Source organism: Molothrus aeneus, chromosome 7 (genome assembly GCF_037042795.1).
Source record: "Molothrus aeneus isolate 106 chromosome 7, BPBGC_Maene_1.0, whole genome shotgun sequence".
Lineage (NCBI taxonomy): Eukaryota > Metazoa > Chordata > Aves > Passeriformes > Icteridae > Molothrus > Molothrus aeneus.
Window position 1 is genome coordinate 10,965,149 of NC_089652.1, and position 27,960 is coordinate 10,993,108.

The 27,960-nt window shown below is 42.6% G+C and overlaps 2 protein-coding genes across 4 annotated transcripts in view; one reads left to right on the top strand and one right to left on the bottom strand.

Annotated features, from left to right (window-relative positions):
* The first annotated feature begins 340 nt into the window (after positions 1 to 340).
* Positions 341 to 18,959, top strand: LOC136558721 (MOB-like protein phocein). Of its 2 annotated transcripts, XM_066553376.1 has the most exons (8): positions 9,530 to 9,655; positions 11,617 to 11,679; positions 12,106 to 12,206; positions 12,855 to 12,897; positions 13,137 to 13,223; positions 14,801 to 14,880; positions 15,652 to 15,763; positions 16,609 to 18,959. In XM_066553376.1, the coding sequence occupies exons 1-8, from the start codon at positions 9,596 to 9,598 to the stop codon at positions 16,738 to 16,740; spliced, it is 678 nt and encodes a 225-aa protein (XP_066409473.1). In that variant the 5' UTR covers positions 9,530 to 9,595; the 3' UTR covers positions 16,741 to 18,959. The 2 variants fall into 2 exon arrangements, with proteins under 2 accessions (XP_066409474.1, XP_066409473.1); XM_066553377.1 differs by lacking the exons at positions 9,530 to 9,655; positions 11,617 to 11,679; positions 12,106 to 12,206; ... (3 more) ...; positions 15,652 to 15,763; positions 16,609 to 18,959 and adding exons at positions 341 to 459; positions 2,322 to 2,486; positions 3,703 to 3,792; positions 4,339 to 4,695.
* A 692-nt stretch (positions 18,960 to 19,651) lies between these two features.
* The window catches only part of RFTN2 (raftlin family member 2), a 29,725-nt gene continuing 21,416 nt past the window's right edge, over positions 19,652 to 27,960 (bottom strand). For both annotated transcript variants that reach the window (XM_066553375.1, XM_066553374.1), the window contains 2 exons: positions 27,158 to 27,236; positions 19,652 to 23,710 (listed from right to left, as the gene is read on the bottom strand). In XM_066553375.1, the coding sequence (XP_066409472.1) occupies positions 23,441 to 23,710; positions 27,158 to 27,236 (349 nt within the window). In that variant the 3' untranslated portion in view covers positions 19,652 to 23,440. The remainder of the gene's footprint in view (positions 23,711 to 27,157; positions 27,237 to 27,960) is intronic.

The following is a 27,960-nucleotide window of genomic DNA, read 5'->3' on the forward strand; positions in this document are numbered from 1 at the left end:
CGGCTCCGGCCGCCCGGCCCCGGAACCAGCATGGCCTCCGCGCCGCCCACAGCCCGCCTGCCGCGCTGCGCCGCGTGCTACAAATGCGCATGCGCTAAGGGCTTGTAGCATGAACCATTCATGTTCCGGGGCCCGGCGATTCCAGAACCTTCTGGAACGCTCATGCTCGCCGCAGGTCAGAGGTGAACTGACCTCACTTCCGTGCGGGGCCCGGCCTGGGGCGCCGCGGGAGCTGTGCGGCGGGTCCCCGGTGCCGCCGGGGCGCAGCCGTTCCCGGGACCGGGATGGCGCCGCAGAGGTTGAAAAAAAACAGCGGCGCTAAACGTCCCCGGGGCCGGGGGTCAGGGCTGCTCCGCCCCGGGGCGGGGCACCGGTCGCGCATGCGCACGCCGTGACCTTCCTCACGTGTGTGCTGGCGGCGGCGCGGTCACTCGGTGCGGGCGGCGCGGGAGCATCATGGTGAGTGCCGGGGCCGCCGCTGCCGCCATCTCCCCAGCGCTGCCGCGGGCCCGCTCCCGGGCTGCCCCTCGCCGCGTGCCCGCCGCCGCGGGGACAGACAGCCCGCACGGCCTGGCGGCGCCCCTGCTCCTCCCCGCGGTTGGGTCGCTGCCGGGGCCCCGAGCAGCCGCGCACGGGTGTGCTCGGTCCCTGCCGTGCCCGCGGGCAGAGCTGGGTCGCGGGGGGACCTGGGAAGATGGAGCCGGGGGGTGGCGGCGCCGCAAGGTCACGCAGTCCGTGGGGCAGAGGCGACTCCCCCGGCAGGTGCGGGGGCTGCGGGCCGGACGTGGCGGGAGGTTTGCAGGGGCTGCCTTTGGCTGCGCGCACACTGGAGCTCAGGGTTCCTCCCGCCGCAGTAACGGGAGCGGCCCCGTGACAGCAGCGCTGCAGGGCAGGGCCGCGCCGGCCACGGCTGATCTCTGCGGAGATAGACGAGAAACCTGTGCCACGCTCCGGAGCTCTCTTTTCTATAAGTTTTGTAAAATTTTTTATAAAGTAGGAGAGTTTCACTGAGTTGCCCTTGTTCTCGCAGTGAAACTTGATTCTTAGGATAAGAATATCGTGAGGAATTAAAACTTAGTGTAAAATATTGATGGTCATAAGTCTGGCAGCTTTATTTCTGGTAAACGTAGAACAGCTCTTAAAAAGGAGGGTCAGCGATATTATCTTCACAGAATGGAAACGTACACAACTGGCACCCTTTTCCCTTGGTTATCTTTCATCCCTGTGCTGCTGGCAGCAGTCAAATACAGCATCTTCCATGTGCTGCCTTTTGCTCGTGCTCTGCCCGTGACTTTGCTTTCTGCCCCTTCTCAAGTGTGTGTGGATAGCGATGAGTGCCAGCAAAGGGCACACGGATGCCAGGCCCTTCTAGCTCTTTCTCTGAGCGTGGGCTCTGTACCTGTCCAGTGGAGCACTATCTCCATGTGACTTGGCAGCGTGCCATATCTTTCCTTCTAAATCAAAGCAAGTTCCTTCTTCCTGACCCCTGTGCGTTGGGATAAGTGCATTTGCTTGCATTTATCTGGCCTATGGCAGTTAGACTGCTGGTTCTGAAATGCAGACAGATAGCAGAAAGTAGTTGCAAAAAAACCCCAAACCTAACCCAAATGTGAGGGAAAAACCCAACAACTTAATCAAAACCCTTCACCTTGACTTTGGTACTAAAGCAGTTGAGCTAGAAGGGTGCCTACTTTCTCATTTTCAGGGCCTTGACTTAAACTTTCTTGTAATTTTTTCTGAATCTGTCGGTAGAAGTTGGTATAAGCACCAGCACTGTGGCGCAGGCTGCAGATTCTCACTGTTTTTTGGTGAAAGGGTTATGCTTCAAAGCACCTAAGAAAGACTGACAGTGGGGCACCTGACTAGACCTGTGCTTCTAAACCTGTTCTCAAGTATAGGTGCAGCTCTCCCAGGGAGTCCTTAATCTTCATTAGATCTGGTTGTGAACTGGAGACACCCAGTTCATATAATCATCAATAATGGTGTTCACCACGCTATACCAACTGAGGGTTTGGTGTTAAAAGCCTAGAGGCTTTTCCAGACAGAGGAGTCTGCTCATCCGTGGGTGGTTTATTCCCCAGCTGGAGTACATCTTCTACAGCTGAATTGTCAGGATTGCCCAGCATCTGCCTGTGCCTTCAGGAGTTTCTGATGCAATCAGAGCTGCTATTTGCCACTATTAAATAAGTACCTAGCAGTTGTCTTACACTATTCATCTCTCTCAAAAGAGAAACCATTATGTGTCGGGGTTTTAAAATTCCTTTTAATTGCAGTTTTTGTTGTAATGGCTCTCTTGTTACAATGTACAATTGCTTCCACAGGCAGGAAAAGCATTTAGGAAATTTCTCCCCCTCTTTGATCGTGTACTGGTTGAGCGATGTGCCGCTGAGACAGTAACCAAAGGAGGAATCATGATACCAGAAAAATCCCAAGGGAAGGTACTACAAGCAACAGTAGTAGCAGTTGGATCTGGAGGCAGAGGAAAGGTAATACCCAAAGCATTCCCTTTGGGTAGAACCAGTAATGAATGGGGTGGTGGTAGCTGGAATATTGCCATAAGAGTGGGATGGTTGTAGTGCAAAAGTGGTTGACAAAAATGGAGGACTGTGATGGCTGAAATTGCAAGTGGAGATTCAAAAAGCAGGTAGAAATCTCAAATTGTCCTAAAATGAACTCCAGCATTCCTTTAATCATTTATAAAATGGAGTGGGGTTTCTTTTGTTTGCTGTTGGTGGTGGGGGGTTTTTTGGGGAGGTGTTGGTGGTGTTAGTTTATTTTAAATATGTAGACAGTGTTTTGTGTGATACCGTTTCATCACATCTCAGCCAAAACCTTGAGGGACCAGCAGACTTCTTTGTTAAAATTATTACATGCTCAAATGTCTGTGACTTGTGAGCAGGGTGGAACCCCAAAATGTGGGGGTTCCACAAAATATAAAATGCCTATTTATTGGCTGCCTTGTGCTATGTCCAATACCATTGTCCATAAGGATTAGGCTTATTAGACTAAAGAAGGTCAGCAATCAAAGGAAATAAGTGTTGAGTGACTCCTTGTTAATTTTGCACATTGGATATGTATATGGAAATAAGACAGTTCACAAAAAGGCCGGTGCCTGGGGGCTTCCACATCAGAAGGGCTGGTTCTCCATCAGAGCAGTGTTCAGTCAGTAGCAATGCTGGAAAGCAGGTTAAATTTCAACCTGGGCACATTGCCTTGGCCTTTCTTTACCATGAGTCCCTCTCTGCATCCCAGGCTGGTTTGTGTCAGGATCTGATTTTTAACGGTTTATATTGTGAAAGGGTGATAATATTTGACTAATGTGTTAATGTTTTGCTTGTAATACAAAAATTTCATTAAACTCTTATCAGGTGTTTCTAAACAATTGAATTGATGGCAACAGTGACAAGTTGATCAAAGTTACAGAAATGGGAAGGTACTTTTTAAACTGGCTCTTGGAGAAATTATCCTTGATTGTAGAATATGGAGATGAACTTTGTGCCTTGGTTTTACAAGGGGGTTTCATGGTTCTTTAAGTGAAGTCCTATTCAGTGTGTCAGGCAAAGACCTCACACTTTAGTTTTGTCTTTACAGTCAAAACTAAATGCAGAGTTGTGATTTCCTGAATGTTTCTGTACATGGATGGACTGTTGTAGTTTGGAGGAATTCTATTACAGAAAAGTAAGGATTTTTTTCTTTTTTCAGAATGGTGAGATTCAGCCAGTGAGTGTAAAAGTTGGGGAAAAGGTTTTGCTCCCAGAATATGGTGGCACTAAGATCGTACTGGAAGATAAGGTAGGTTTCCCAGCTTTGTGAGTGCAAATCAGAATGGTTGCTGAAATGCCAGTGATAAATACTGTGGTTGCTTTGTGCTGTTAGCACCATTCAAGAAAGGGAGCAGCTGGATCCAGCCACCTTCTGACAGCTGTGCTACTGCTGCTTCTGCCCTTGCATAAAAGGCAGCAACCACAGGAACCTCTGACCCAACCTTTGCTGGGTGGGCAAAATGTTCCATATGTCAGGTGCATATTAGAGGGAATCCAAAAAGGCTTAGGAATTCCTGGGGGCATCCTTGTTTTTGGCAGGGAAAGCCTGCAGAATTGTTTTCTAACAGTTCTTGCACTTTCCCACTGCTAGAAGTAGTAACTTGATAACTCTCTAAAGAGTATCTCAGGAACAAAAAGAACTTTTTCAAGACTAGCTCTACATGTTGACTTCTTGGTTAGCTTGCTTTTGATTTTGTACTTAATGGCTGCAATAATGCTGACTCAGAACAAGACAGTATTTGCAAAACAAGAAAAATATTTACATGACAGAAGCTAATGTTTCTTTTCTTTACAGGACTACTACTTGTTTAGAGATGGTGACATTCTTGGGAAATATGTGGACTAAACCTGTTGCAGTATCAGTCATCCATTCCACTAAAATGCTGAAATTTTTCTTTCATCATGTAAATAATGTCCTTTATTTTATAATAAACAGGCATTGAGTCTTTGAAATAACTTGTGATCTCACTGTAACGATGGAACACAAATAAAAATATGTACAGTCAGAAATCAGTTGCTCTTGCTTGAGTTCCATTGAACAGTGAAATTTGGATGACCACCAACCAGCCTTAACTATTCCAAACAACATCATTTTATATCCTTATCTCTGTACTGAGATTGTAAAGGTCTTTACAATAAACTGATAAAACTATTCTGCTTCTGTCTCAGTTTCTGCTGTTGCTCAGTGAAACTGAGTCTCGATGTGTAATGAGCTCTCTGCACCATTCAATGGTAGTAATATGTTATTTTCACCAAGTTTGTATAAAATGAGCTTAAAATGGTTACCAGACAGACGCAGTCTTGCTGAGGATTTTATCCAGCTCCCTTGCACATTGGACTCCTGAGATAGCATGGGTTCTTCTAACTTGTGTCTGAAGACCCTGAAACACTGAAGGTTAAGGCACACAAGCAGCCTGTCCCCCAGCACTTGGAAGGAGCTTGGTGCCAGTCATGTCTCTGCTGTTAGAGGATCATCCAGTTCCCACATGGAGCAGATAAGAATTAATGGTTATTCTTGCTTATCACTCACTAACCTTTACCAATAGAAAATAAAAAAAAACTCCCCTAGCAGTTAATCAGGCAGAAGAGGGGCTGATGCTGATCTTAAATGAAGTTTCTTTACTGATTAGCACACCATCACACCCAGATCTTGAGCTTTCCCTTTTCCCTGCTTTGACAAATTACATTTTCTTTACCCTTAACACACCATTCTTATATAGCAAGACACTTAGCTAATGCTGAAGCAATTAAATTTCTGTATTCCTGGCCACCTTCTCTTGCCTTGACAAGGATTCAGGGTTGTAGGTGCAGGAGCACCCAGATCTGCACTGTTCCTCAGAAGGCTTTCAAAGCTGGGGTGCACAGAGGGATCTAGTGCAGCCCAAGAACAGAAAGTGCCTTAAGGTGCTTTTGGGGTAATCCTAGTGAAGTCAGTCAGTACATGACTTATTCATGACAGTACATGAAACTTCACTGGCAGGAGTTAAATTTCACTTTTCCCTCATCCTAGTCATGCTGATAGGAACGCAGCACTATTAGATACATTATAACCCTTATTCCAGAGGTACCAGTAAGAACTGTAACAAAATATTTTTCAGATCTCCACTCAGATGCTGCAGTGAGGGACTCTGAGGGACTCAAGCTCTGACACAGTTTGAAGCACAATGTATTTTCTGCCAGCACAGAGTCCCTGCCATCAGCTGCACAGCACAGATGTCAGCTGGAGCAAGGCTTTTCCCTAGATGCCATCGATCACCCAGCCATTCCAGCAGGAGCTGCATTTGCCAGGCTTGGCTGCAATGGCTTTTGCTCCCCTTTGCTGTGGGGTGCTTGCTCTTGGCTGCTTACCTCTGCTTGCTCTGGAGCTGAAGACAAACCAGGCACTGCTCCGGGGGTTAAATTTGCACTGAACTGTGGACAGACAGGGAAGATGCTAAATTAATAAAAATACACTTTTTAGTATAAAAGACTTACATCTTGAGATCTGCCATGTTGCAGTTTTACTTCAGTAGTTACAGCACTGCACCTTCAAGCTGAAACTTCAGATAATCACACCCCAAGGACCTTGCAAGACAATTGATTGTGTAATGAAACACAAACTCCCTGTGAAGCATTATCTCCTACTGCAGCCAGCATGCCTTTATCTCCCAGGATAAGGCAGGCAGTCTGCTGCAGTCACACAGCAAAGAGGAGAAGGTGTTTTAAATATTTACAAATGGCTGAGAGACCCTGTACCCCCTCTCAAGGTGCAGTAGGAATTAACTGCCAACAGAGAAATGTTCAGGCCTAAAATTTCACCATTTCTTTCCATAATGGCTGTAAAAGACATGAACTGCATAGGATCCCTCTGAGCCCTCACCACACAACCTGGCTGCCCCCAGCTCCACTTTCAGGCCAGCAGGTTTTCAGCAGCTTGATACAATGCCTATTTATTAAAATATAAAATGCCTATTCGTTATAGAAATAAAAAAAAAATATAAAATGCCTATTTATTAAACTCAGCATGGCTGTATCTAGTACAGTTTACGTAGGTGATTAAAAACAGAGGTCACACTTCATGGGAATAAGTAATTTATGGATGTGAGGGAAAGAGAGTGTTCCTAGTACTAATTACATGGAGGACACACTGGAACATTTGCTGGATTGACAGGAATGTTCCATCCTTGCACCATAAGGCTCTCACTGCAAGCAAGGACAAGGCAACTGCCACCCAGGCAAGGTGATCCATCTGTGTTACTGCCTCTCAGGCCATGACTGTGTGCCAAATCCCATATCCCTCGGGTTCTTCAGGCAAGGACAGACAGTCACAAACCCTCTTTCTTTACCATGTTCTTCCTGTAGGGAATTAGGCTTCTTTCCACTGTTTTCTACATGGTCTAAAAACTGCAGTTCTGGTGTAAATGCTGCATATTGCCCCACCTGCTTTTTTGAGGAGATACAGTCTTCAGTCTTTCTTCAGTCTGTCTGAATCCCAAGGAAACCAGGTGGACTCCCATCTTTTGTGACTTTCTTTTCTCAACACTTCAGAATAGCTTCCATTCTCAGCAGCTGTAGTGTTTTCAGAGCTTTCTCACCCTGGTTATGTTATCCTGCCACAGTAAGAAAAGGATGGAACATTTATATGCCAATAGAGAAGAAAGGACAGACACATTCCTAACAGCACATGCATGGTTGATAAAATTTTGACCAAATATTAAAATTTTCACTATTGAAGGCCATAAGATGAGGACCAGCTGAAACCCCAAAATTGAAAATCCTCTTGTTAAGATTTTGTTCAAAGACAGCTTGAAATTTAATGAAATGAAAATAATAAACATCTTCCAGGAATACAGGGTTAATTATCAAGGAACAGCACAAGATAACCCTATAGAATTTAAGATCTTAATAAATGAGGCAGATTTCTTTCCTTTTTTCTGCAGGCACATGAACCATCTTCAGACTGAACTAACAGAGACATATTTTTCTCTGAGAGGTATTTCTTCATGGTCAGATTTGTTTCCATGTTAAAAGCAAGATGGCCATGAAATAAAAGTCAGGGACAAATGGAAATATCAAGTCCCCAACTTTTCTGTGCTTTAAGGTTAAACCTTGAATATGCTGATAGGAAAAAAAAAACCAAAAACACAACAATAAAAGAATAATGCAAACAAGCGGCTGAATTTTGAAGGACTCAGGGAGCTAGAACTGCTTGTGTTTCAAAACTGGCTGATAATAATATTAATCTCATTAAAAAAAATATTGGAATACAGCTGGTCTAAAGAGGTACTAGGACATTTCTACTCCTCATTCCAATACACCAATTTCTCGCAGCATTTTAAACCTTTTGATAGTTTCTTACACAGCTGGCTTTCGCCACACGACCCGAAGAGCTGACATCCCTGACATGCCTGGGGCAGGAATGCTGGCCAGGAGTAAAATAGTAACTAGTGCAAACCGAGCTCCGGCGCCTGCGGGCAGGAATGCCGAGCCCCGCGTTACAGTGTAACGTGAGAGGGGCTGCTCTGCCGGCAATAGAAACCGCGGGTGAGGCACTGCTGACCCCGTCACCCATTTCTGCTGCCCGCACATTGTCCCGCTCCCGGAGCAAGCCTGGCCTCCGGAGCAAGGCAGGGCCCTGCTCACAGCCTTGTCCAAGCCAAGTCAGCATTCAAAGTGCACTTCTCTTTCTGACGGGAAAGCCTAATCAGAGACTTTTCAGTGTTTTCGATCTAGAAACGTTTCACAAATTGTAGCTCTCACGGGGTAGAAGGAAGGGGTTTTAACGTGTTATTTATAGCAAAAATAACAATTGAGTGAAGGGGGAAACTACAACCAGCACTCACCCTGAAATGCAGCGGGAGCAGGGACAGCAGCAGGTAACCAGCAGCCTTCTCCACTCTGCAGCAAACACCCCACAGCTGCCACCATTTATTCCCTGATTGTGTGAGGGAGGTGTCTCATGGTACCTCGCTGCTTCATCGTTCTCGCACACAGACAGAAGCAATTCACCCCTCCCTACTCTGTACTCATTTCTACCTCGTATTTTAGAGAAATAGAAGAACTTTCAAATAATTTTCTTCTCACCCTACAGAAATACTATAAATCACTCTGGTCTTTCAAAATGTTTACTTGCTTGTAAGGGAGATGTAGTTATCAGCCAGCTATGAGGTAACAGTGTCTTTTTTGTTTTCTTCGCAAATAGAGTCAACACCCGGCTCAGTAACCCTTGAAACTTGAGCTAACTCGGTTTGCCATTAGCACAGCAGTTTGTGCCCTCTGCAGAGCAAGCTCACAAGGGGTCTCAATCCTGCCTTTGGAGACCTAGAAAGGTTTCCTACTTACTTTAAAATTATTTTGCCCCACACAACCATTGCTAGGGCGGGGTTTTACTCATTATTTTTAAAATAAATCTTGAATATTGAACTCTGAATAATTTTTAAATGCACATCCTTGTAGTTTGTATTGCAGAGAGCATCGGGGGCTCGGTTGTACAGACAGCAGCGAGGACTAAGCTTGGGTGAGCGTACGCACAGCCGGGGTTGGCGGGGGGATGCTGATCAAACGGGATGAAATACGATGAATTTCCCAATAACCACTCAACCCATCAATCTCCGTGCGAGGCTTCGCCTCACAAACCGGGTCACTCGCTGCGACACCGGTTCCGCCGCGCAGCGCCGAGCGGCCGCCCCAAACCTCCCCACTCGCGGCTCTGTGCGTGTGTGTGTGCGGGTGTCAGTGTTGTCTCAGGAATACAAAATTCTGCTCTGACAGAGGGACCCGCAGGGCACCGCGCTCACAGGGAAGCATCCGTGGCCTCCAGCGCCGCGCAGAGGAGAGCGCGATAGCGCTGTCGGGCGGGAAGGGGCAGGGACGGGGAATGGGGCGGCCTCATCACCACCGCCTCCCCTCACGGCCGCACCCGCCTGCCCCTCCCGCTTTCTCTCGCGAGAGCCGTTCTCGTTCCCGCCCCCGCCGCGCGCGGCGGCTGTTCTGGCCGTGCCGCCCCTCCCTCCGCGGGCCGCTCCCGCCCCGCCCCGCGCGGCCCCGCGGCACATCCGGGCCCCGCGGTCGCTATGGTCATGGCGGAGGGCACGGCCGTGCTCCGGCGGAACCGCCCGGGCACCAAGGCCCAGGTGAGTTGTGAGTTACCGCCACCGCCGCCCCGGCCGCGGGGCGAGGGGGCACGGGCAGCGCCGCCGCCGGGGCCCAGAGGCCGGCGGGGCGGCGCCGAGGGCTGCTTCAAGGGCCGCACCGGGCCTACCGAGGTCGGGGCGGCGGCGGCGGCCCCGGCCCTGCTGCGGAGATCGCTTTGTTCGCGGGGCAGCGGGCGAGACCCGGAGGCTGCGGGGGAGCGGACGGGGAACGGCGGCGGGTCCTTCCCCGCGGGCTCGGCGGAAAGGCCGCCGGAGCTTCCAGGCTGCGGGCTGGGAACGGAGGTCGCGTCGGGCCCGGCTGGCCGAGGGAGGCACCGCGTCCCGTAGCGCGGGGGCCCCGGCCGGGCCGAGAACGAACACCTGCGAGAGCCGGGCGGGAGCGCCGCAGGCCGCTGCAGGCAGGGCGGCTCCCCGGGGCTGTCAGGCACTGCTGCTGTTCCTGCTCTGAAAATACCGGGAGGGAGCTCATGACCCTGCACTGGGCTCCGGGGGGAGCTCGGCACCGTCAGAGCGACCGTACCTGCCTGCCCTCCCGGAGGGATGTCATCCTTCCCTTACGTAACTGCACACAAGGAAATCCTGGTGTTACATCGCTTCTCTTAATCAAAATGGAATTCATTTGTTTCTGAGGTTTCATGGCCAGCTGGAACAGGCACGCCTCAAACACAGAAAATGCATTTTTTAGATGATTTCAGAGACATCAGTCAGAGCTTAATGTGAGACTTTCCCCTCTGCTTTTGGGAAAGGAGCCGTGTAAGACAAGTGTCCTCTCCTGTTCTTTGTCATAGCAGAGAGGTAAAATTATTACACAATCCTGTAAATCAGGTCATTCTATGCATGTTTAATCTGTGAAGGAGACAGAATGTCTCCTGTGTGAGATGTGTGCCTTTGATAAGTTTGAGGTATTCTGAAAAACAGCTGGACATAGACCTAGGTTTGGTCGACTATTATGAAATTCATGTAGATTGAAGGATTTTGTGTATAGTGATGATAATGTCTCTCCATAGACATGATTTTTCTTTGTGTGTGGCTGTATTTAACGTTTCATTTGGATGACACTGGTATAGCTGTTCAGTTTGCAAATACAATTAGGTAATGATATTTCAACAGTGGATATGCACTTGAGGTATTTCTGCCATAGCTGACTTGCTCTCTCAGGAACAGATTGCCAAGCTTTGCTGTTGGGACATTTTCACTGAGTCATTGCACCTGCTGGGATGACTACAGCAAGCTGACGTGCAGCATCTCTGCATGATATGAGGGAGTAGCACCAAATTTTAGATGTGAAAAATGCACAGTAAGAAAATGCCTGTGGTTGGGATGATCGTGGGTGCAGCACATGTGGACTGCTGCAGAACACAGGTGCAGCTGGATCAGGGGTGAAACTTCAGCAAAGCTTTATCATTAACAAGGCTGATAAGCATCCAGAAAATTTCATTAAGGCATACTGACCTTACTAGGGGTAAGGTGGGAATGTGGTACCAGGTTAGGCCAGCACAGCGTTGTGTGATCTCAGTTCAGAGATGTTTTTCTTGCTGTGTCACCACTGGGAGCTTTAGTTTCACAAGCAGAGTATGCTGCTGCTCTCTGCAGACCTCTTCTTGCCCACGGCTGCCTGGTCTGGCACCTGCAGTGGGTGCTGTGTGCTGTGCTTCATGGAACAGATGCAGGCTCTGGGAGTTACAGCGGGGGTGTTCACCTGCCGAGTCATGCAGAGCTTTTCCTCTCAAGGTGTGCTGCTGCTGCAGTGCTGGGAGTGGAAATCCTCTCCCTCTTCCTGCCAGGACTGTGTGCTGCTTCTGCTCAGATGCAGCTTCCTGGAATTGTATCAACTCCTGCATCTATTTTCCTGCATGCTCAGGCTTATTGTAGGCTGTGTGCCTTTCTTCCTCCCTCTCTGGTTTTGTTACATTGCTTTAAACTTTCTTTTTTCAAAACAGGATTTCTACAACTGGCCTGATGAATCCTTTGAAGAAATGGATAGTACATTAGCTGTCCAGCAGGTATTCCTACTTACATGAAATGTTAATGAGTGCAGTTTTTGTGTTCTGGTATATAAAATTGAACAGGGCTTGATATTTATCTGCTTAGGGTGTTACTGCACAGCAGTGAATTGGCTAAGCACCTATGTATATTAACAAATTAATGGTTAGTTTTGTTTGCAGAAATAACTTAAATTCCCATGTCTGGTTTAAACAAATCAGATTTAGGAAAATGGTGGGGGTTTCTCTGTTCTTTTACCTTTTTTAATTGAAGAAAGGCATTTTTCAGATCTGGCATTTTTAATACCAGTTTCCTTACCCTGCCCATCTACTTTTGAATTTTTTAGTCTGTCAATAATTTAAATAAAAATTAAGATGTAATGTTCTAAGTATACTTCCTTACTGTGATTACAACAAGATCTAGTTTTATGTCTACTCCCTCCCCAGTATATTCAACAAAACATAAGGGCAGACTGTTCCAACATTGATAAGATCCTTGAACCTCCTGAAGGCCAGGATGAAGGTGTATGGAAGTATGAACATTTAAGGTAAAAATCCATCTGTTGTTAGCATTCTGTCTTGGTTCTAAGTTTTGTTCATTGATGCTGGAATGAATCTATTTGAATGTGACACATCAAAACTAACTTAAATGAAACTTGATTTTTCCACTGTTAAATATTGGTATTATTTTCTGAATTCCGTGTTACTTCTAAAGATTTATAATGTGCTCTGATCTTAATGGTTTTTTTAAAGAAACTATTTTTTTAAAGAAACTACTACTCACTTCTTGAATAGGAAGATATAGTCATGAATTTCCATAGCACTTTCTCATAGTGTTGTCAGTTCTCCATCTCCACTAATGGGTAATGTGATTTCCAGATGCTCCCAGTGCTTTTCCTGAAACTAGCAGGCAAATAGGCAAGAACAGCAGGATGTTTTACAGTTCTTTTTCTGATTGTAAGGAAACAAACCTTTTTGTCCACTTCTGTTTTTCAAGTTGCAGTACAATACTTCCACTAATGATATGTTAAACTCAGCCTTTGCTGTCAGTGAAGAATTAAAATATAATTGTTTAGCTGAGTAAGAAAATCATCTGCTGGTATGAAGATCAGAGTGTCTAAGCTGTTTTCTATGAGATACTTGCAGTGAGGAAACAGATAGCTGATTTTGATGCTGCTGTGTTCAATTTCTTTTAGGCAATTCTGCCTTGAGCTCAATGGACTAGCTGTCAAACTTCAGGTAATTCTTTTCTTGAGACATTTTGTCAGGGAGGAGACTTCTTTGTTTTGTGTAGATTGCAGAGCTTTCTTCTAAGTATATACATGCTGGGCTAAGCAGTGGTTGGAGGTTTTGTAATATTTTAAGGGCATATGGCAATTAACTCTTTTGGGGGGTGGACAGGGCAAGGAAGTGATTTGAAAAGATCAGCTCCTTTTTGCTGCTGGGGTTTTTTCTTAACTGAACAATTGTTTTAACAGAGTGAATGTCACCCTGACACATGTACTCAGATGACAGCAACTGAACAGTGGATTTTTCTTTGTGCAGCTCATAAAACTCCCAAAGAGGTATGGATGTATTTTGGAAAACTGACTCCAGTGATGCAGGAATTTTCTTTCACAGTTCATAGGTTCATGGGGAGCCTGTTAGAGGTGGTTTCTCTAGTCAAACTCTAGTCAAACTGAGAGCTTATGTGGGTTAAGAATATAATTTTGAGCTACTCTTCTTTACCATTCTGTAGTGTTTTACAGAGGAACAGGATGAGGTAAAAGGAACTGCTTTTTTACCTCAGTATTAGCAGCTTTGCACATTCCCCTTTTCTCTTTGGGTTGGTGTTGACCCTGCCTGAAACTCAAAGGAAAAAAGCTCTTTGTTTAACTGATAGAAGAGTCCATGCTGAGGATGGGCTGTCATCTTCAAACCTTGGCCTTGATCCACAGTGTAAACCTGACACTCCAAACGTGACTGCATGTGCTCATTCTTGGAGCAGGTACTCCAAAAAGGTGGTGGAGTCATGAAGATGTTTCTAGTCGAGTTGGTTTATCAGCATGGCATTAGCTTGTCTTCCTCCATGTCCAGTTAGTTTAAACTTTGTTCAGATCTTCTGTTAAACCACTTGATACATCTTTTTTTTTTTTCCTTCAGAAAGTCTTTGTTGCTTTTGGTTATGATAGTAGCGCAGTTTGTCATATTTATCTTTGTATTTCAACTTCCAGAATAAGGTATTGGTTCTTTTTAACCTTATATTTTCTATCCTGTAAGGTCTTTTTTCTTGTTTTGTTCTGCTTTTACTTTCCTGAGATGTTTGGATTTAGCCAACTTCCCACTCTCTCCTTTAACCCCTATCTGTAGTCAGCACCTTGGCATGTCTGGCAGTGTGGTCCTCAGCTGGATTGGAGAACTTCAGGCTTCTTTTTATCTCTGAGCATGCAGCACTCATCTCCTGTTTTCAATGGCAGTAGCCACCAACTCATGGTCAGATAGGGGCTGATGGAACCTTGAACTGCTGAGAGAAATGTACAGCTGACAAGTCTTTTTCCTAAAATTGGTGAATGGGCAATGGACAGACATTCTTTCTCTCAGTCTGGCTCAGTTCATCTTTTCTTCCTTTAGGTGTACTTGATTGCAGAGCCAGGGATGGCTTGTTACACACTTAATTACATGTATGATTTTAGTTTTCTTTGCCAAATGAAAAAGCACTGATAGATTTAGGTGCAGGTTTGGTTTCAGAGCCTGTAAAAGAACAAGTCTGGCAACTTGACTGTGTGGGAAACAAATGAGCTGTGAGGTAACAATCATCTTTCCTTTCAGTGTACTCCTAGCATGTATTTTTATTATACAGCTTTGCTCAAGGAGAGGCATAAAATTCACTGCTCATGTGCATAATGGCATTGCCATAGTAACTTTTTCTTGAAATAATTTTCATGGGTTGTGAAGCAGAGAAAAGAACTTGCTTAAGGAGGAAATGTAGTTATACATATATATATTTATATATATAGTTATACCTTTAGACAAGCTATGTGAAACTTCTGGGAATAAAAATGACCAATGAAGTTCAAAGCATCAGAAAATACAATAAAATGTTTCTTTTTAAATAAGTTCTGACAATGTCATGCATGTGCTCACTCACTGTCTGTTTCTGTAGTGTCCTGCTATAGACTACACCAGGCACACACTTGATGGAGCTGCATGTCTTCTGAATAGCAATAAATATTTCCCCAGCAGGTAAAAACATTTTCTCTTGGGAGGAGGGAGAGAAGGAGGGAGGAGGCTGGAACTTAAGACAGTGATAAAGCCCAGGGAGAAGTGTAATGCATGTTTCATGGACTACTGTTGGAACTATCAAAAATCCTGCAGCTCTTAGGAGTTGGGAGGCCTATTGCCACTTCTGAGCTGAGGAAGAATTCTGGCTTATTCAAATAGTTTGCCATTTACTGTAGCTAAGGGATGCTTTTTAGGTAGAAACTGTTTTAGTGACATCTGTTAGTGGTATGGGGCTTCCATTGGAGTAGTGCCCACGTAGACAAGAGGATGGCCTTTGGACAGATGCTGCACCTCAAATGCCTCCAAGAGCACAGCACCAAAACTCTCCAGAAGCCAACACCAACCTACTGGGGGACGTGGCAATCACAGAAGACAGAGACAGGCTACTGAATGGGCAGGTCCCATCAGAGAAAACTTGGAGAAGTCAAAATTGTGCTTCTTGAGGAATTCAGTATTGACAAGGAGGTGCAACTGGAAGTCTCTTTTTTTCTTTGCCCATAAAGCCTAGAAACCAGAGATCCAGCCTTTACCAGAATTACTGATGATGATTAATTATAGGCAGAACGTCTTTGCGGTCAGAGTACAATTTGTAAATGTGGAGCTTGCACCAACAAGTCTAAATTTCATATGCAATTATACAGAATAGTTTTCACAATCAAAATTTATGTCAACATGTTCCTTAGTAGTAATTTCTTTAGAGCAGTTGTGTAACCTTTCTCCTGCTGCTTACAGGGTTAGCATAAAGGAATCCTCTGTAGCCAAATTAGGATCAGTGTGCCGAAGGATTTACAGGATATTTTCACACGCTTACTTTCATCACCGGCAGATATTTGATGAATATGAAGTAAGTAGTTTGAAATTACATCTTGAAAGCAGGGTATTTACTGAAGTTACAGCTGTGATGGAGTTGTATGAAATATTTTAGTCCTACTAGAAGCTCTATATTCAAATGAAGGATTGATTACAGTCGATTCCAGTTTTGCAAGAACTGAAAAGCTGTTATATTTACATATACACACAAAAATTCATTTATGTGATTAGTGTATTTAGTTACAGTTTCCCTTGATTTAGAGAAAAGGCCACAATTGGAGGTTTTGTTACAGACAACTCAAATTCATCTTGTATTTAAGAATCCTGAATGTATTCAAGCACTGAGTCCAGTTAGTACTGCTTACAAATATATATCATGTCCTGTTTGTGTATGTTGCACAACAGTTAAGGAATTCTAATTGTGTAACTGTAAAGAATCAGAGTAATTGAGGGCAACTTGTGCACAACCAGTAACCTTTTTTTTTTGTAATGGGAAAGTAGAAATTAACAGATAGAATGGAGATAAGGGGTACAGCTAAATATAAAAGGGAACCTTTGCCAAATCCCACTGAAGGATTCTGGAACAAATGATTGTGCCCTGTTGTGTTGGAGATAGACAAGAATATATTTAAATATTTAAAAGTATGGTTCTGAAATTCCTCCTACATGCACTAAGTGCTGTTTCTTAGTATTTGTAGTAACTATAAGCAACCAGTAAAGATACAAAAGAAGCAATGACTTTACTAATTAAGTTTGAATAAGACCTGTAAATGTAACAAGACAATTACATAGAGTATGCTTTTTGCTCAGCATGTTCCTCATAATGATTTAAAGTAATCCTTCTGTACACACTGTTTTCTTCCCTTTTTTCACCTCCAGAATGAAACTTTCTTGTGTCACCGGTTCACTAAGTTTGTGATGAAGTATAATCTGATGTCCAAGGATAACCTGATTGTACCAATTTTGGAAGAAGAAGTGCAAAATTCAGTGTCAGGGGAGAGTGAGGCATAATGGCAAGAGCAGTACAGAATCCTGTACTGAATATAAACAAAACATTAATTATGTACTGTATATATCACTTTAGACACTTCAATCACGTATCTTCATAGCTTTGTTTAGTATACTTTTTGTATGCTGTGTGCATTGCCTTTTAATATGGGAAATACTTCTAAGTTATTCATGAGCTGTATATTCATCTATGTGGCACTCATGGTTTTTAAATAAAAGTAGTAGTATCTGTTTATAATGCCTGTTAATAAAAGAATTTACAGTTCTCTAAAAATGCTGCTAAACAATCATTGAATTACAATCCTGAAGATGTGTCTGATTGGGTGGGGCAAAAGTGAGATTTCACAGCAAGCCATTTTGTAATGCAGTAGCTATATTAAGTCTTAGTTCAAAGATTATCACCTTAAAATATATAATTCTGCAGGAAGCTTCTTGCAATGTAGCTTATTCCTAATTTACCTTTTATTTTTTTTAAATGGCTTTGAAGATTTACTTCTGGATATGCATATTGCTGTATGTGTATATCCAGATACTAACAGCATCTATAGTATTAACCAAAAGGACAATTTCACTATGGTATTGAACATATATATTCTTGATATATATCTAACACACTTTCTGGACTTTGTCAGCAGTGGAGGTTTGTGTGCAGCTGGGGACAGGTGCTGTCCTGTTAAGGCAGACTTCTGCTGTTCTCCAGTTCACAACCTCTCTAAAGAATACCTGTGCATATTTATGGCAACTGCTTACAGATTATACCTCAGCTGTTCATGTTACACTACATAACACACTGGCACAGTCTCTGCTTGTAGTCCTAGTCAAAACATGCTACGTACCTGAACTATCCAACCTGATTCTTTGCAAGAGTTAATTGTGTTTTCAACATACATTTGTTTCTCTTCATTTACCTTAACCATATTGACAGAAAGACTGGGATTCATGCTTCTGCTTCCCTATCAGTTTCCCTGTCTGTTCCAAGTTGTGTTTGCAGATTTGCAATAACTGACAATTTCCATGAGTGCTGCTTAATTGTGTTTTGTCTAGAAAGATAGAATTAAATGTTTTAGAGATGCATATAAGAGAAATACTGCTAAGTGTACATGAATGCAGGGTCTAAAAGCAGTAGCAGTGTTCTTGAATGAATTTTGCTTTGCTGTTTAAGAAGTTAGCTTGTTTCTCTGAGGTTGACAGGAGCCCTCTTTATTTCTTTCAGCAGGTCAGAATGGGCTAGCTCAGCTCGTTTCAGTAATTTACACTTTGTTTTCTACATTACATTTACATGGAAAGAAGGGAGTCCACATATTTTTACTAAGTGTTTTTTCATAATATACTAAACATGCCTTAAATTCTATTTTTCTTTATATGAATCAAGCACACCTCAAGCAACTGTTATCACCTGGACGTAAAGGGAATATGAACAATGAGAAAATTGAGAGACTAAGCTTAAGTACTTCAACAGCTGTGTTCTTCAGCAGCTTCTTGTCTCATGTTTATCATTGTATTTAACTGTCAGCAGGGTAATTGCATGAGATGTTGTCAGAGTGAAGTAGCTTTAGTTACTGTCTATACACTTAGCTGTAACTTGCCTTGTATAGACCAGGTTACCTGATTTTGATAGATACCTTGGAGTTTGTACTGGAGGTAGGAGGATGTTTGTACTGGAGGTAGTAAAATGTATTTAGCTCGTTGCTGTCTGCTCTAGGACCATCCATGTGTGGCTCCTTTGTACAGTCACTCTGCACGTGTATATTGGCCATGGTGACTGGGACAGACAAAAACATGGGACTGGTGTTGCTAATTACATTTCCTCTACAAAATTGAAGAAAATGATGTGGTGCTCAGGACTGCATTCAAATTTTAAATCTCTTCCTCTTGTGCTTTAAGAGTTTAACTTCAAAACAAAACTCTGGAAGTTTGAATCCTGTTTATTCTCATTCAGATTTGCACTGTAAAATCGACTTGCTATACTTAGCTGATTTTATATAAGGCCTAAGTGAGACACTGCTTGTATTTTCCCTTGCTATTGTTTACATGAGTACTGTGTACACACATGTGCCTGGATGGTACCATAAAACTTCAGTTAGCCTAAGCAAACCATTGATTTGTCTAATAAATATTAACAGGTTTAATTTAGACTTTACATCATAGGGAAACTGAGACTGTCTTTGAATTATATTGTAAAAAAAGGATAAAATTAAACTGTTTCTTTATCCATACCACTATATTTTGACAAGTTATTCTCTTTTTTCATGTTGTCTGAGAACACAGCAACTGTTTCCAACAGACCCTTGCGTGGTCCCCCATCTCTGCTCCAAGGTGTGCTCAAGTCAGGTTGTCTTTCTTCTTTCCAAAGCAGAGTAATAAAATACTCATTAGGAACTTGCAAGTCAGACCTCAAATTTCACACTCCTCAAATCAGAACATGCTGGTTCCACAGTTAAAATATGACAGGTCTAGAAGAGACCCGCTAGATAGAGAATAAGCACATTTCTGACTGCATGTCACAAAGGCTGTAAGCAAAGACTCACTGGCACATTACTTCTTCCTTTGTCACTGGGGTTTTTCCTCACCTTTGGCTTAGTACATCTTCCAGCACATCAGCCATGGTGTTCAGCTGTCAAGACAGCAATCTTCATTTTTTGCCTTCCAAAGATGAATATACGAGGAACAGGGAAAACCTAATGAGTTTTTACTAGATGGCATTAACTTTATCAGGCTTTGCTGTTCAGACAAGACTGCAAAAAGCTGATTTTAACTTGAGGCAAGGTATACACTGATCCAGTTAATGTCAGTGTGAGCTAAACACTATAAACTGGGAACTGATTTGCTAAGTACTTCTAATGGTGAGAACCTTCCTATATGCACTACAGAAAAGATCTGAACCTATACAAAAAGAAAATATTTACAGACCAAAAACAAGTGAAGCAGCCATTTATTGCAGTTGACCAGGTATGTAAATAAACTGTTCTGACAGTTATAAGCAAAATACAAAATATTTAACTGTGGACAGTTTCTTCCTGTTTGTAAACATTAGAAAACTATTTCCTCTCCAAACAATTTAAGCATCAGAAAGTATAAACAGTCTTTTGCAGAGGTTCATGAACATGGCTGCCTTCTTTCTAATAGTTGCAGAGCATTTCTGTTGTCACAACAAGGAAAGGGATTTTCCTACTACATTTCAAACACAAGGGCTCCTGGCTGAAGCCTTGCTATTGACTACAGAAAGTGTACTTACTGTTCTTTTCAGAGAATTCTTCTGATTTACAAAGCTGCTTTACTTAGTGGACAGTGCTGGTCACCACACCAGTAAGGGCAAACCTTAATGCTCTGGTTTGTGCCAGCCAGGTGATGAGGATCTGAAATCAAATCTCCTGTACCCAAAATGCACCCTCCCTTTTTCACTCATCCAAGTAAGGTAAGAGTTGTCTCTCAGAATATTTTACAAGGAACAAACCAGATGATTTTCCATAACTCGTTTTAGAAGCATTTTCAGTTTTTTCAGTTTCAGCATCCAAGCCTTAGGAAGATGAGTGGTCAAGTGCATGAAGTCAGATAATTCTTCCACTGCCTTCACACAGGCTGAGCAAGCAACGTGCCCTGACTGCCAAAAGCAAACAATTCAGATGAATATTTCTACAGCACAGGCTACTTTGATACTATGAGACAAATGGGATTAAAAAACCCAGCTGTCCTTAACAATCCAGGAATTGCTGTGTGGGTTCAGAGGAAACAATTTAGCATAGCTATACTGCATTAAAAAGAAAGGAATCCAGAGGTGAGGAGCATTGTCAACAGCTGTGAGATTCAGGAGTAAGGACTAAAGCATAGTCAAAACTGAGGGCTATAACTGAAAAAGAATATGGCTTTATTTCATTTTAAAAGAAGCCTTTCTTGCTGAAAGTGATGATGTTCTAGTGTACCTGTGGACATCCAGGGCATACTCAATTTCCACCCTAATTCCAAAACAGTCTCTCCTGTGTACATCCCATTAATTGTAAGGAGAATATTTCTCTTAGAAAGATACTGTTTTATTTGAATTTTCTGCCCTTTCAACAGGTGATATGAAAGATCTCAGTTAAAAATTAAGTCATTTTTATCCAATTAATGCATTCTAGAAAGAGTAACTGTATTAAATGTACTTTGTACCTTAAATACTTACAGCTCAGTTTTGGTTTAGGGCTCGCTAATGTCAACTATCTTAAGCAAGGATCTTGCTTTATAAAAGGTTATTTCTTTGATATACTTTAAAAGCTCTAACTTGAACTATTCAGAACTGGAGTTCTGGACCAATTTTTGCCCATTTTACCGATTGGACTTGTATGGAGAATGACCAATGGTTAAAATTACACACACACAAGTTCTGGGTAACTAATTAAAAAATACTTCTAGAAGTAGAGCAACATATTCCCGGTTGCATGAGACCAGCTGTTGCTCCATTTTTAACATGCTAGAGTTACCTGGCTTTCTGCCAGAGACAGCTGTAACTTGTATTTCATATTTCTTGCCTGTCTGTGTCCCATGGAGGAGATCCCTGCTGCCTGTGAGCATGACCAGTGCTCCCTGAGAAGTGCCACAAGAGAAAGCAGCACTTGGGCAGGCTCTGCAGGGACACCCAGCCCAGCAGAGGGATCTTCCTCCTTCACTGCCCCAGACAGCCATGAACACAAGGCTCATGCCCCACCCACATCCCTGACCTCGAGATGCTGGTGGGAAAGCTGGGAGAAGAGCCTTGGCCAGAAGGGTTCCTTACTGTACCTCCTGTTGGAGGTGCTCCCATCACTCCCCCCAGCATGCAATGGGAAAAAGAAGTTGAAGCTTAATCTCCAGAGCTATAGATTTTTTGGAAGAAAAGCCCTCAAACTGCTACAAACAGTTAAAAGTTGCTCTTCCAAAGGAAAAATAAGCAAGCCTGCCAGTAACAATTTTGTAAGTAGCTCAGAAGCAGCTCCAAAGCAATGTTATTTCAAGCTCCCCCTATGCTAATTATGTCAGTAGAATGGGTTTTCCCCCTACATCCCCCACCCTATAACATTATATTTTTTTCTGCATGAATTAGTTTTGCTTACTGAAATAAGCAGCTGTGTTCTTTCTGCACAGCTCTGAGACTGCAGCTGAACCTCCACTATCCTGGCCATCTCCTGGGGTGCTTATTTGGAGTTAATTGTTGGTGTTCTAGAGTCACTGCATTAATCTGCCCTCTGCATTTAGTGCCAGCATCTACCACTGTGGATTAGGCAGAGTGCACAGCAGCTGGTGGGATGCCATCCATGGGGAATGGGGTGTTGTGGGTAAATGATTAATGACATTTGTTGTTCGCAGCACAACACACAGGTACCAAACAGGTACACACAGGTACCAAACAGGTACACACAGGTACCAAACAGGTACCAAAATCCCTGGGTGATGTGTGTGCTGTACTGCAAACACTGAGAACAGAGTTATGAATACATTTGCTCAGTTCTGACTTATTTTGACCGAATTATTTTACACTAGCTTAGAGATGACGAGCATTTATAATTTTTTTTTTTTTTTGCTTCTAGAACTAAATTAAAAACGCACACTGTAGTTATAATCACATTTACCTTCTGGAGATGCATTCTTATTCGGCTTCTCCTCTGTAAAATACACCTTCCAGACAGCAGCATAAAAGCAGTTGCTGTTTGCTCCTTTCCCCACAGCACCTTGCCAGCATTAACCTCCCTTAACGCAAGCAGCCCCTCCCCATAGTAAGGATGGAAGCACAGCAACTTGATCCTTTCCTCTGAACATCAAGTCTGGTATTGGATGCAGCTCAATACACTTTATCCAGTGTGAGATACATTTAGCTGAGACATTTTATATATACATCCATCTAATACTGCCTATGAAGTTTAGCCTACATCTTCCTCCTATGCATTAGCAGCATCACACTGCTCTCAATGCTTCCTAGGGAGCTTCTCAAACTACCTGTTTACAGACTGCAAGTTATCTTTCAAGGGATGAGCAGTTCCTAATTTCCACTCATGAGTACATTATGAACACATCATTATAATACAAGTTATAAACTCCTGGTTTACATGTACAAGGAACCTTGTGAAAACTGCATAGGTGAAGTTATATTCCAGGAACAAGTTAGCTACCTACAGCCTCCTGAGTTTTTCTGTCCATACCAAGTCTGAATGTAGCTTAAATTATTAACACTCTAGTCTAAGACTTGACATTTCTCTAGGCTTTTGAACTTAGGCAAGGCAAATAAAGTGAAAATTATATTAAAACTTAACAACAGCCAGACAGTTCATTTTTCCCCACCAATATATACAACATCCTTAAAAAAACCCGAACAACAAAACAACCAAACAAACCCAAAAGCATTCCTCCAGCTCGTGGAAAATTCTAAACATCCTCATTCCTTTCTCTCTCACACAATTCAAACTGTCACTGTTTTGCAGCTTTTGCTTCCTTGCTGGTCAAAAGCATTAACAAGTTAGCAGAGCACCCAAGTCATATAGTTATACTATTAAAGACAGACAGAAAAACAAATTATTTTGCAGTAGTATTATTACTACAGTAGGATTAACACAACATGGAAAATGAAAAAAATACAAAAAGAGTTTGGGAAGAGTCATAGGATTATACCAATGCATTTAAAGTAGTGTAGTTTTTTTTGAAAAAAACCCATTTGTGTGATTTATGTACATGTCCATTTGATGCAGTTACTTACTTCTCACATACATGTGACCTGAGTGACTCCATCCTCCTGGTCAAATTGTCCATCATCCAGTTCCCTTAATACTCCATCACTGCTACTGAATCCTGGGAAGCCTCCATAATGGGAGGATCCCTCCTTGATCCAACATTGTCTAGAAGGAGATAGGTGAAACTCATCAGGTGGTTGTCCAGTTTCTACAGGGCAGAAAGCAGCTGTGTCTGACCCCACACTTCTGCTGGACACTCTGCCTTTTTCTTCGCCAGTCATTTGTCTTAAGGATTTCCTCTGAAAAACAAGAGAATGTTGAAATGTTAGTTTATTTAGGGGAAAAACAACTGAGCCAAACACTTTGAAATGGATCATGGATAAATTTAGTGTAGCTGCATTTTAATCATGAGTGCAATTCTCAAGAAATAAGAGATTGCCATTATCTGAGGAGGCAATTACCATTCCCATGGTAAATCTATGCAGATATAAGTCAGTGGCTGCTCTATACAGCCCTTGGAAATGGGATCTACAGAGTCCTTGCACAGGAGGAACTCAGGATTAATATAGCCTGACTTTAGTATTGGGACTGCCTGACATCTTTGCTGTTGAAGTGATGGTTGCCAATGTCAAAAAGGAAAGTAAGCAGATCATGATTTCTGCAAATGATAGAGCTACCAGACTGTGCTAAGGGTTCCCTGAGGCACAACAATCAATAAAAGGTTTATCTCAGTTCAGCATCAGGAGTTACCTGAGTCTCTGAGATCTGTGATGGTGCAGCCCCTCCAGAGACAATGTCAGTGCCCTGAGCCACACAGAGGAGCAAGGTCAGCAAGGCAGGAGTGCCCTGAGCCACCTGCTCTCAGCACAAGCACAACTACACCAGGGGCTGTCTGCCAGGGGACACTGCCCTGCCCACGGTGGGAGCACATGGAGCCGGGAGGGAATCCAGCCTCAGCACATGCATTTTAGTGCATGAAGGACACAGTGCAGACACTTTACAAAAACAAACACTCTACAGACTCTTACTATGCTTTGGCAAGTTTGTGTCTCCCTTCTGTACATTGCTAAGCTTTTTCTCAAATCTTTTTGAAACAGTAAAAACAATGGCCTATGTGGCTAAAGAAAACATATTTAGGAAAGCTGTTATAGGGAACACTGGGAAATTAAACAAGGGAAACAGCACTGCCTCAGGAGAAACAGAAGGAAATAAGTTTTGCCTGGATGCCACAGAAAGAGGATGGAAAAGTCTGCTTAAGGGAAATAAAGAAAAAGAGAAAAGAAAAAAAACAACCCCTCAAGCACTGCATGGTTCAATCTTGCATTTCATCCTCTGAACCCTTTCTTAGAAAAACAAATGGTATGTGACAAACAGAAAGCCCACAGAGACAGTACAGCCCCCGTAACCCAAGATGCTTTTGTACTCTCACATAAATCATAAGCCAGGCCATAACTCACTGCCCCACAAATACACAGGAAGGCAGAGATGAGCTGTGAGGACGTAACATACTCCATTCCCCGGTAAGAGACCAAGTAATGGGGGATTAAAATTATGGTGAAAACCAACATCACTGGCAAAACAGAAGGAAAATGTAACTCTGCTAAATATTTCAGCTTCAGCCTCAGTTACCTATTTAGCCCAAGCTAAATGACCTCAGCATAATGAAATTTCTGGTAGAGAAGGAAAACACTCACTGGTACTGAAAAAACACATTTTGTTCAGACTTCAAACATAGAAATCCTGATGTAAATGGCTACAAATCAGCTATTTCTTGTTTACTTTGAGTACGTTTATGGCTTAAGTCAAACGCTTCCCAATCCAACAAAAAAAAAAACAACTACAAAACACATTTTATTTGTATACCCAAGGCTGCTCATCACCCTACAACAGGGTGAAAGAATTTAAACAGTAAGTACAATGCTTTCTATTTTTAATTTAAGCCATGTCTCAAAGATTCATCAGTTCCTCACACTGAATGTTTTTACAGAACTGGTTTGTATTACATCTCTTGGCAGAATCCAACTTGTGACATACAGTTAGACTGCCTTTTAAGAGACACGTAGTTAGAAGTGATATTATGCCTTACCAAGGGAAAACGTATCAGGAGTTCATGCCCTTATTATATACAGACTATTAAAGAAGTAGGAAAGCATCAGGAAAACCATCATTTTGTGGCTGACATGATTTTGCTTTATATATTTACAATGCTGCTATCAAAAATTGTGGTCCAAAACATACTTTCAGTAATGAATTAGGAAAAAAGTAAAGGCTACAAAGTCAGGCATTTGAGAGGAAGTTAGAAGGTTTTAAAGATAAAAGCTGGAGGTGCTTTTGACACAGTGGGTGGTTAGGGAAAAAATTCCACTGGCAGAATTTAGGAGAGGGTATGAATGGAGAGAGATAAAGACACTGGCAAAGGAGACTACACAGAACTTTGAAGAGCAAAAAAGCAAAAGCTCCAATTCTGAAAATGAAGAAATAAATTATAGCATACAAGAACTATCTGGGAACTGAGACAGTGGCAGAGACAAAAACAAACAGGACTTGAAGTGTACATGTTGAAGGCAAGTTCTTCCAGGCATGGAAGTACTAATTATCAGGGGACACACTGAGAAGGAAGTTAGGCTGGAGATAAGCAGAAGCCTGGAGAAGAACAAAAAAAGGAAGAGTATATTTTAGAAACACTAAACAAAGGAAAACAGAGATGATGGCAACACATTGAACAGACAGTAAAAAAAAAAAAAACACAGAAAGATCAAATAGAAATGCAAGAAATTTGAAGAATTATGGAAGTATTCATACAAATAGAGAAAGAAACAGCTAGGTATCACTGCCATATAATTATATGCCATGAATGAGTTTGTGAAGTTACCACTTCACTGCTGGACATGAGTGAAAACATTCTTAGCTTTCCTAACTGCTTAAGGTTATCACAGGAAAGACATGTTGAATAGAGAAAGGCTGACCAGCTACTGAAAATGAGAAAGAACCAAAAATGGAAACCCATCACAGTATGTCAAAAGACCTGGCAAAGAAAAGCCCACCAGGAGTTCCCCCTTCTCTGGCCACAGCAGGATTTACTGCAGCAGTGTGCTGGTGCAGTAATTGTGACACTGACTTGGAGCAGAATGTGGAGACTGTCAGTCACTTAATCCTCAAAGCACTTGATACAACCTCCACCCAAAAGGGACAAGGTTGTTGAGGTTTAACTGCAATTCCTGCAGTTGTTGAGGTTCAGCTGCAGAAATTTTAAAGCCTCTATCTCTGTCACACATTTTCATGCCCAACAACAGCCCTTCACCCTGATAACCTGCAGGTTATAGTATCCTTTAGAGCATAGCTTAACACTCCTTTCTTCAAAAAATGTGAAAGTTGACGTTTTGAAGGTCAAAATAGTTTTCTGTTTCATGTGCAAGAGATGCAGGATTTTGATCAGACTCCCTAAAGACTCCAAGGAAATACAGCATAGCCAAACACATTCACCTGAGACACAGTAATTCCTTAGCACAAAACAGGTTTTTAGCCTGCCCATGCTTTCCTCTATGGGTTAAGAGATAACAGCTGAGGAAAAAAATAACATGTGATCCAGCTGCAAAAAACATCCACAAACCTGAACTTATTTGCAGGGAAACCATGTTCTGCCAGTTCTTTCCCCTGTTAATTCTCAAGTCTAGTTTCTTTCTGTATCTTACCATTATGTGAAGTACTAATTTTTTTAATATTAATACCACAAAAATGTTACTCACCTCTGGTGTCTGGACAGCAGAACTCCACATAACAGGTCTCTGAAGAAAAATTACTTGCTTTGTGGCTAGATTTCCTTCACTAAAATTTAAAGAAAATAGTTTCCATGTTTTAAAGGCAATAATTGTCACTAACATATTTGAAGTTATCTTTAGGGTAGGGTGTAAGTTCACAAGTGAGAAGAGGACAGATTAGAGTATTATCCAGTTTATTAATTCCTCAATGGTTCTATAATGATAATTTTTTAAAAACAGAGGCATAGGATTAGGTTAAGGTGATACACGTGAAAATATGGACAGACCAGTACCTTGTATTACCATGACTAGAGTTATTTAACATGTGTGCCCGTGAAAGTTTAAATATCAGAGCTCCTGCTTTTAGTCCAAGTCTGCACATTTACATCTGAATCAAACCTTCACAAGTCTTTTTTTAACTTGATCTCCACTGTTAAATATACAACAACATATTACTACCTATTAGTATCACAACAACCAGGCCCAATCTTAATAGATCCATTCAGCAAATCTCTCAATACTTTGTGGCATGAAACTTATTTAGTGCTAAATATAAGTTGTAAAATGTCATCTAACTGACATAGCAGGATAGGCTTGCTGCCTCACCACCTATGGATAAAGGGCTTCAGCTCAGTTTTAATAAGCTTTGCATCAAGAATGAGATGAATGACACCAGGTGTTTCATACGAGGGAGGTACCAGCATAGGCAGGACAAAAGAATATTTTGGTAAGAAAAATAAAGAAGAGGGAAAAAAAGAAGAGCAACTTCAGTCCTGGAACTTTTACAGATG

Excerpts from the sequence above, each read along its gene's own strand:
- LOC136558721 (XM_066553376.1), top strand. The coding sequence starts at position 9,596 with ATGGTCATGGCGGAGGGCACGGCCGTGCTCCGGCGGAACCGCCCGGGC. Across the intron at positions 11,680-12,105 it reads GTACATTAGCTGTCCAGCAG|TATATTCAACAAAACATAAG; the intron begins GTATTCCTACTT and ends CTCCCTCCCCAG. Across the intron at positions 12,207-12,854 it reads TGGAAGTATGAACATTTAAG|GCAATTCTGCCTTGAGCTCA; the intron begins GTAAAAATCCAT and ends AATTTCTTTTAG.